Source organism: Mastomys coucha, unplaced genomic scaffold (assembly GCF_008632895.1).
Source record: "Mastomys coucha isolate ucsf_1 unplaced genomic scaffold, UCSF_Mcou_1 pScaffold15, whole genome shotgun sequence".
Lineage (NCBI taxonomy): Eukaryota > Metazoa > Chordata > Mammalia > Rodentia > Muridae > Mastomys > Mastomys coucha.
The window spans coordinates 151148656-151158858 of record NW_022196897.1 but is presented as its reverse complement, the minus strand read 5'-3'; the positions used below and the strand labels follow the sequence as shown (position 1 = coordinate 151158858).

The 10203-nt window shown below is 53.5% G+C and overlaps 1 protein-coding gene across 1 annotated transcript in view; it reads left to right on the top strand.

The window, feature by feature from the left end:
* Positions 1-10203, top strand: part of Cdh22 (cadherin 22) — a 125255-nt gene that overhangs the window by 96109 nt on the left and 18943 nt on the right. The window contains exon 8 of the mRNA XM_031372744.1: positions 4361-4497. Within this exon, the coding sequence (XP_031228604.1) occupies positions 4361-4497 (137 nt within the window). The remainder of the gene's footprint in view (positions 1-4360; positions 4498-10203) is intronic.

The following is a 10203-nucleotide window of genomic DNA, read 5'->3' as shown; positions in this document are numbered from 1 at the left end:
GGCTGAGCTCCGAGGGATGGTTGAGGGGGGGGGGGTCAGGATTGCATTGTGCGGTTCTGAGGTCTGACAGTCCTCTATCTTGGAACCATGCCAGGCCCGCCCTGTACAACCTCACACAACAGCCCTAGCCTATGACATCCAAAGATCCCATCTCCCTTAGCTACCGTAGTCTGTCAGAGTGAGACAGGCCCCAAGGCCCCAGGAATCTGGGAAGAATTCTTGGAGCTAGCGGGGATAGACCTGAGCTAGGCTTCTGGGTCTGGTCAGGGATCGGGCACTAAAGTGCAGGAGTGTTTGTGCAGATTATCATGAGCCTGTGGCAGCAGCTTACAGAAAGGAGTAAGGCGCCAGGGCCTCACAGATAGGGTGGGCGCTCATCCTCCAAGCAGAAGCCCGGAATCAGCCACAGCCCCTCGCCTCCCTGCCACCAGGCATAGCCTTTAAATGCTGCTTGGCCTCTGGCTGGCCCCGGCCTTCTTCAGAAAGGGCAGTGTCACCCCTGTTTGTCAGAAAACTGGAGACCAGAGCAGGTCAGCTTCTGTAAGCATCACAGGGGAGCCGAACGAGGGGGCGGTCAGTCGGGTCAGTGCTCCCGTTGGCGGCTCCCTCCTCTCTGCTTTGCTCTCCGCCCTCCTCCTCCATTCCCTCTTCTCTTTCATCCCCACTGAAGGGACAGACTTTGAAACCAGCGTCTCACCCTCCTTCATCTCCCTGAGCTGGGCCCCTTCTCTGGTGCTCCTCAGATGTGGAAGAGCCCGCAGGGAACTTGAGACAAGTCCAATTTAGCACGGCAAACATTCACCGGCTTCCTCTGCACAGCTCAGAGCCAGGCCTGGGGACTCAGCCAAGGGCATTTCCAGGGCAGAGTTCCCTGACGGTGGGGCTCAGACCTGAGAAGCAAGGCCAGGGCTGGACTATGTGCAGCAGGGAAGGGTCTTCAGGCCTTCTGAGAGCCACTGTTGCATGTGCTAAGGCAGGATCCTGCCCACATCAACAGTTATTAAGTACTGACAGAGGCTATGAAGAAGCTTGGGGAGCTACAGGGGGCCCGGGGACACATTTCGAGATGTAGGGATAGCATTCCAGGGAGGAAGAACAGCAAGTACAAGGGTCCTGAGGCAAGCAGAAGGTCTATGTGTCCCTAGACCAGAGAGATGAAACGGGTTCCTAGGAGAGTGCCTGGTACAGTGTGCTGACTGTGGCTCAAAGGAAGGATCTGTCCAGGGGTCAAGGGCCTGGTCACAGAGCCAGAGTGGAGCCAAGGATGCTCTAGACTTTGCTGTCCCAGCTTCAGCACACACACACACACAGACACACACACACACACACTCCCAATCACACCACAAACATACAACTCAGACAGGACGCATGACCCTGTGCACGCACAGGAGCCAGAGCAGCCTCCTTGCCTGACGGGCAGTTCTTGCCACACAGGAAACCTTCCCACCCCCTCGTTCACTCACTGACTCCCACTGCTAGACACCAGCCAGCCAAGGCTGAGGCCTGTGGCTCAAGTCTTAACTGCTTAATGGTGTCCCTGAAGTGTCCCTACCCCCATGGCTTTGGGGACAGCTGTCTATTCTTAGGCTCCAGCCTCTGTCATGCCCCCCCTAAGAGGATCAAAAACAACAAAAACCCTGAATGAAGTGGCAGAGGAGGAGCAATGGAGAGAAATGGGAGGAAGAGGAGAGAGAGAAGTGGGGGAGGTGGAAGGGAAGAGGAAAACAATAGGAGGGAGAGGAGGGAGAGGCATTGGATTATAGGGGTGCTAACTTCATTGAAGGATAAATTTATTGATGAGGTCATAACTAAATGGGTTAGTGGAAAACACAGACACACACGTTAAAAAAAAAAAATTCACTCTGCCCTGGCACATCCCTCCACAGTTTGTCACGTGTCTTCACTCCCTTTCCACAACAAATATCAAACCACCTCCCCTCAGTCCTGTCTCCTTCAATACTCCATCTCTACCCCTCTATCTGCAGAGGGGCAGGGCTCTCCCGGATTCCTTTTAGCTGAGCCACACCCAGGGTCTTGTTTTACCCCTCTCCCATGCAAATGCCTGCCAGGGTCAGGATAGGGCCCAGGAGACCGGAGCTTCATCCACCGGGGCTTTCTTTGGTTAGTTCTATAAGCCCCAAAGAATTCTGGGTCTAGAGTTTCACCTCTGGGTGGGTGCAGGGTCTAAGCCTACAGCAGAGTAACTATGCACCCTCAGTGGAGAGGAGTGGGGCTAATCCACATGCACCTTAATGTAAAGAAAGACCAGGCCTGCTAGAGAAGATGAGCTCAAGGCTGGGACTCAGACTGGCAAGAACAATCCTGCCTTGTGTGTGACGCAGCCTGCATCGGCCACACTCAGACGAGAGTTTATCCGGGCAGCCTCAGTATCCTTGTCTGCAAAGTGGGGGTGATGACAGCAGCTTATGGGATGTCTGGCAGGGTCCTGTTCTCTTACAACCCCGAGTGACCCAGACAAGGCATTTGCTGATGCTTAGGTCACAAAGGGCAGAGCAGGGGGTGGGGACGGCTGGCAAGTGTCATCTCAGAAGTGTCCGATGCAGGCCAAGGAAATGGGGTCAGCTGGAGTCTGAACTTGCAGGTCAGCATCCCTGGCTAGCCAGGGGCAAGAAGGCAGTATACTCAGCAATCCAGAACAGGAAGCAGCAATGGCGGGGAAGGGGGAGTTCAAGATCCTCCACTCCCATGGAAAAACCCACGTGTGGTCATGTGCCACACCTCCACAGCAAAGCAGCGAGCTCAGGTTTAGACTTTGTCAGAAGAGAGTAAGGTAGAGAATGACAGAGAAGGACATCCGGTGGCCCCAGAAGCACAGGCACATTCACACACTTTTTAAAATCCACGCTGGGGCTGGAGAGATGGCTCAGTGGTTGAGAGCCGCTCTGGCTGCTATTCCAGAGGACCTGGATTCAATTTCCAGCAACCACATGGCTCAGACCTGTCTGTGACTCCAGTTCCACCCTCGCATAGACATTCATTCAGACGAAACACCAAAGCACATGAAATAAAAACAAAATTAAGACAAAAAAAATCAACTCTGCCTGTGGCACACACCTCTGCCCCGCCCCCAACAGCAAACAGGAAATCACCTCCCCTCAGTTCACCCAGTCCACACCAGGATGCCAGATGCCTCTGAATTAGATGTATAAACAGACTAAGGAGGTGGAAAACTGGTTCAAGGTCACACTGGGCACACGAGTGACGGGAAATGCCAACACAGTACGCTCAGACCTGTGCAGGCGCCATTATCTCCGTGAAAGAGATGGGGAAACTGAGATCCAGAGAGATGCTGATCACATAACCAGCCCAGGCATCTCCAAAGGCCACCTTTCAAGGCTCTGAGCTCTGCAGCCATCGCTTCCCCGGGCCTCAGTTTCCCTCTCTGGGTTTGCAGAGAATAGCAGAGGCAAGGGTTTCCCTCCCTCCCTGGCTGCTTTATTCTGGCTGCACAATGCGCCTTTGCCTGCATGCCAGGCCTTTGTCTGTGTGTAGCCAAGGCACCTCCGCCTGTGTTATCAGTGAGGGAAGTGGCGGCGGGCGCTGGCGGGGCCTCTCTGGGCCTCCGCCGCCTGAGACATGTGTTGGACACGGGCCTTTCAGGCCTAGAGCCGAAGCACAAAGGCCTGGGAAGAAGGCGGAACAAAGGGCTTTTTCACGCGGCAACTGAAAAGCTGCAGATTAGCAAAAGCGCTGTGCAGGCTGGAGGAGCAGGGCCAGTCTCAGACCCTCCCAAGCTAGGCTCAGCTGCCCTAGGTCTGGGGTCCACATGGTTCCAGACACATTCTAAGGTGCCTCTACCTTCTCTTCTGCTCAGAATTCTCACAACCCCAACTCCTGGTTCTAAATACCTCTCCTCACTTCCAGCTCAGCCATTTTATAACCTTTGCCTTTCCCTGAGCAGTCAGTCCTCAGCTGCCTCTGCCACCCTCTTTAGTCCCCCTCTCACCATGAAGCCCAATTGTGAGCTCTCCTTTTTAAGAAAGCAGAGAGAGATATCTGTGACTCTGTCCCAGAGAATGTGGTCTTCGGCCTTCCACATAACTGTAGGGTACAAGTTCATAGCCCTGCTGACCATCCAAAGAAACTAAGACTCAGGATGCCTGCCCCTGCCCCATTCCCTGCCCCCCCCCGCACCCCAGCCCCTGCAAGGGCCCCTGCCCCTGCCCCTGACATCCATCAGGTACAGCTCCAAGGAGACACTAAGCCAGATCACTTTCCACCCTGCTCTGTGTCTCCAGGGGTCGGTCCCTCTCTTGGAGTAGGGTGAATGAGGGAGATCGTGGGCACAGGATCCTGGCACTGGGCCCGTCTGATCAGCCCAACCTTGCCCCCTACTCAGGTACGCCATTGACAGAGACTCGGATTTGGAGCAGATCTTCGACATCGATGCGGACACTGGCGCCATCGTGACTGGCAAGGGGCTGGACCGTGAAACCGCCGGCTGGCACAACATTACTGTGCTGGCCATGGAAGCAGGTGAGTTGGGTCCTGTGGGGAGAGGAGCCCAAATGAATAGGCGGGGCTAATCATGGCTGAGCCAGAGCAAAGGCTGAAGTGTCAGTCAAAGCACATGGGGCGGGGCTGAGGTGGGGCAAAGAATAAAAAAACTAGGCAAGAGTCCACCTGGGAATAGGTGTGGCAAAATCAGATCTCCAGGACAGAAGATCAAGGGGCTCTCTAAGCCCCCCAAGAAAGGGCTAGTGTAGAATCCGACTTTCTTCCCATTCACAGAACATCTAATACAGGCCTAGCTCTGTCCTAGGGTCTCACAAAGGAGGGGAAGCCCCTGCCCTTACAGGAGAGAACTGGACCAGCCACAAGCTGAGTCAAAGGTGCATGCGCTTAGTATGTCAGATCACGTGACGTGCTCCAAAGGAACGGTGGGGCCAAGGAAACTAAGAGAGCTGGCATTGTTTCTCTGTAGCAAAGGCTACTTTGAGGAGACCTTTTCACAAAGACCTCAGGACGATCAGGGCACGGTGAATCTCTGGTAGGAGGAACGGACTGTGCCAAGGCCCTGGGGTGGGTGGCAGTTGCTTGGTATGTTAGAGGAACTGTAGGAAGCCAAAATACTTGGAGAGGGCAGAGCGGTTCACCGCTGGTGGGGGTGGGTTGGGCTTCCTGTATCCAGAGTTCGGAATGGGGAGGGCCTCTTGCATTAGAGTGATGCTCTCTGGAATAGACAGGGGGTTGAGAGGAGGTCGGGAGCTTGGCCGAATCAACAGTGCTGGGGGAGGGGATGATAGCCCAGGCTGGACCAGAAAGAGAGGGAGCAAGAAGAAGCTGCCTTGTAGTGTTAAGTTGAAGGTGCAGAGGCGGGGCTTGCTGATGGGCAGAGTGAGAGAGGTGCTGATTGGAGCAGGGTCAGGAGCGTAAGGGTCCAGAGGTCAAAAACACTAAAGGAATTTGGCTAAGCTTAGGAGTTTCCGGAAGTGAGGGCCTAGCTTGGAGCCACTGAGTAGGCGGAGTCTGAGCTGGGAAAGGAAGGGAGGCTGTGGAAGTGGAGCGGGAGGAGGAGACTCGTGGAGTACCTGGGCAGAGCCAGCCAAAGCCAGCCAGGTCTCCTCTGCTTGCATCTGCTCTCCAGTGGTGCCTGTCACTTCTGCGGGCCGTGTCAGAAAGCTGTTAGGAAGCATCTCGAGTGACCCCAGAGATCCTGTTAATCTCTGAGTCTCAGCCTGAGGGCGGCTCAAGCCGACCCCTATCCCCGAAGCCCTCCAGCTGGCCTCCCCCTCCTCCCCATGCCCGCTTTCTCTTCCTCCTCCCACTTCGGAGGCCCCGCTGGCCCGTGGCAGGGCCGAGGAAGTCCCTAGGCTGAAGTTCCCTTAGTCTCTTTCAACTGCAGTTTAAAGGAAAACACAAAGCCGGCTCAGCCCTCAGCGCGGCGTCTGCGAGCCTTTGAATCCACTCCTCCTCCGCTTGGAAGAGAGAACAAAGGTGGCTGGAGAGGAAGTAGCGCTGGACTTGGGGGGGAAAGAGTTCCTCCACCTTCTGAGCCTCCCTCCCCAGCTCCAAGGCAGCTGCTGCCACAGAGGCTCCGTGGCAGGCGGGACAGAGAAGGCACAGGCCTGGCTGCCAGGCACAGGTGCCTGTAGATTGTCACCCATTGGACATCAGTCTACTAGCAAGAACCTTCTTGGGTTAAGCGCAATGCTCTCACCTGTAGGTCTGCCTCCTGCTCTCACCTGTAGGCCCGCCTCCTACACAAGTCTGGTGCCTGCATGGCCTCCCTCCCTCTCTGCTTTGCTCTTGGGGACTTATTACACCTCACCCCCTCTGACCACAGGTGTGGGAGAGAGATTAACTAAGGGGACAGGGTGGCTACAGTCTAGCTTGAGGTGTCTCTGTTTGAGCTGCCGGCCCCACCACACTACCTGCCCACGCCTCACCTCTGTACTAATCAACGGAGCGCTTCCTCTTGTCAGTGCAGAGAAATCAGCCACGGTCAGACAGTCTTCATTTAATGTTTCCCTGACTGGCTCCTCCTTCTCCCACTGAAGGCCACTCCCTCTACAGGGGTGAGGTCCCTGGGTGTCCTGTCTAAGGAGTTGGTTCTACAGTGACCCCCATATGTAGATGAGGAAACAGAGTCAGACAAAGTCGCCCTTCCCTTCCTGGCCTGTCCTATTCCAGAGCTCAGCTCTCCCTGTGTTGTGTCCTGGTCGCATTTCTTGCACTGGGGCTGGGAGATGGCTCAGTGTACAAAACTGTACCCCAGTTCAGGTCCCAGTTTCTGCATAAAAGGTGAACGTGATGGCTTAAACTCAGCGTCCGGAGGTGGAGACCAGCAAATTCCTGGTGCTACCAAGCTACTGGCCAGCCAACCTAGATGAATTGGCAAATCCTAGGTTCAATGAGAGACCCTGTGTCAAAAGGAAAGGGCCAGCAAGATGGCTCAGAGGGTGAGGCACTTGCCTTAAAGAGTGACAACCCCACTTCAGTCCCTGGGACACACGTGGTAGAAGGTGAGAAACAACTCCTGCAAATTGTCCCCTGACCACACACACACACACACACACACACGTAATAAAAAGTAAGGTAGAAGGCTAGAGAGATGGCTCAGTGGGAAGAGCGCTTGATCTCTAGCACCCACATAAGCAGCCACCTGTAATCCCAGTTGCTCATGAGGAAGAGACAAGAAACCTCCAGAACGAGCACTAGCTACACTAGCCAGACTGGCAAATCTGAGTTCAAGCCAGAGACCCGGCCTTGACCTGTAAGCAGGGAGTCACAGAGAAGACAGCAACGTCAGTCTCTGACAAAACATACGTGCATGTGCACGCACACACACACAAATACATACATGCACATACACACACAAACTCACAAACACAACACATGCATGTGCACACGCACACACATACACATACAAATACATACATGCACATACATACAAACTCACAAACACAACACATGCATGTGCACACGCACACACATACACACACAAATACATACATGCACATATATACACATACTCCCACACAAACACACAAACTCATAATCATACACACAAATACATACATGCACATACACATACAAACTCATAATCATACACACAAATACACACATGCACATACACACAAACTCACAAACATAACACATGCATGTGCACACGCACACACATACACACACACAAATACATACATGCACATACACACACAAACACACATACTCCCACACAAACACACAAACTCATAATCATACACACAGATACATACATGCACATACACACACAAACTCACAAACATAACACATGCACACGCACACACATACTCCCACACAAACACACAAACTCATAATCATACACACAAATACACACATGCACATACACACACAAACACAGACAAACTCACAAACATATATACATGCACACACACACTCCCACACAAACTCATAAACACACACATGAACTCACAACCACACACACACAGACACACACAACCTGTGTCACCCCTACTCACACCACCTTCAAGCCATCCCTAATGAAGGGAGAGTTGCCATATCTGCTTCACAAAGGAGGAAGCTGAGGCCCCAGTCCACAGAGCAAGTGCACCCAAGCCCAAGGTGACCCCGATCCTTCACACCAGAAGTCTACCTGAGCCCAGGTGCAGAGCCCCCCACTGGCTCCACCCTCAGACCCTGTGTCCTCCTGCCGAGGTGTCCCTCATGGCTCCCTCAGAAGCAGCCAGGGATGAGCAAGGGGTCACACAGCCCCACCTGCTTCCAGGCGGAACAAACAAGAGGTGACAAGGATCAGAGGGGAAATATTTATACACGCTGCAGCGCTCTGCGAGCCCCTCTGAGGATGTCGCCCTCAGCCGGAGCAGTCGCCTGTCACGCCGGATTACCTCAAAGGCTTGGGCCCACTTAGTATGCTGGCTCCTCTCTCCCGAACCTCTGAGTCATCCATCCTTCCCATGCAGACGCGCCTTCCACTGACATTATCTTTAACGTTTTGTAATCATGAAATATTAATGACCAATATTGAATTTAAAGTACAATTTGTGTCTGGATCCTTCGGTGGAAAGGGCAGTTGTAAAGGGATAGTCCTGTGGGGAGGGGGAACTTGGAGAGCCAAGGTTGGGGTTGAGGGGTTAGACGTGAGGGTACATGTAGCCGGCTCCACCAGGGTCATCGGCTCACAGCTGGCCAGCAAGGAAGCTGGCAGAGTGGCCATGACAAGGAGTCGCCTAGGTCCGTTGGAAGCAGCCCACAATGGTGACCCTGAGCCAACTCACGTCTCACACATGCGCTCAGAATGGGACAATGAGAAAGGTTCCCTTTGTGTGGTCCTGGCTCTGTGAGCTGCCATCTTGCTCCTCTGCCTGCCTTGTCCTCTTTCTTTAAGTTAGCTCTAACTCCTCGCCCTGTTGGAAGGCAGGAGGGACAGAAACAGCAGGTGACTGTGGTGGCCTCTATTTATTCAGAGGCATTGGTCAGTGTCGTGAATAAAACAAAAATTCCCCGAGTTCAGAAACCCCATTTGTCTGGTTCCAGTAAGGTGCCTGGCGGATACTTAGCAGATGTTATTAACAGCCACAGAAGAAATCTGAGGCAGGGGGATGTCAGAGATGGTGTATGGTGGCTCAGTTCCACCATACTCCATTCCCCTCAAGGAAACGGAAGTCAACAGAGGAGTAATTGACTTCCGACTCTCTCTGTCTTGTGCTCCTGGGAGCATTGTGGAGGGAGCACGGAGGCTGAGGAAGGAACAGGTCGGGAGGAGAGGTCCCAGTAGGTAGGGCTCCAAGGCTTCCTCCAGGGAGTCCTCCCTGTGTCCACCCAGCCTGGGGCTGCTTGTCTCATACCTCGTGGGGGTCTCTTGCTGAACAAGTTGGGTGGCTTCCCTGAATTCCCTGAATTCCCAGGAGGGCAGGGGAGAGGAGGGAACAGTAGAGGGGTATGGGAGGGGGCACAGGAGCCTAGAGTGAAATCTAGGGGCTTTGGCTGGGACTGGCTCACCACTGAGGGACAGAAAGGGGGACTCAAAAGTGTGTCTCACCAGGCAGTGATGGCACATGCCTTTAATCCCAGCACTTGGGAGGCAGAGACAGGCAGATTTCTGAGTTCGAGGCCAGCCTGGCCTACAGAGTGAGTTCCAGGACAGCCAGGGCTACACAGAGAAACCCTGTCTCGAAAAACAAAAAGCAAAACAAAACAAAACAAAACAAAAAATGTGTCTCTAGGAGAGGAAGGTTTGTGTTGTTTTTGGTTTTTAAAGATTTATTTATTTATTATGTATACAACATTTTGCCTGCATGATGCATGAAGGCCAGAAGAGGGCACCAGATCCCATTATAGACAGTTCTGGGCCACCAAGTGGCTGCTGGGAATTGAACTCAGGACCTCTGGAAGAGCATCCAGTACTCTTAAACTCTGAGCTATCCCTCCAGTCTAAGGAAGGTTTGTTTGTTTGTTTGTTTGTTTTGTTTTTTAAGAGCTGGGATTTTTCTCTTCCTGTGAGCCAGGGCTGGGAGGCGTAGAGACCGCTCTGAGAACAGAGAGATGCAGACGGCTGGAGCAGAGAACTGAGGAGGGTCTGCAGATGTTTGCTAGCCCACACAGGAAGGGTCTTCTGTGGCGCTGGAAGCTGGGGTGATAGGGAGCTAGCATGGGTCTTCAGGCTGAAGAGTGCCGGGGTCAGATGTGGGGTGTTCGCTAGCGTAGGTCTTCAGGCTGAAG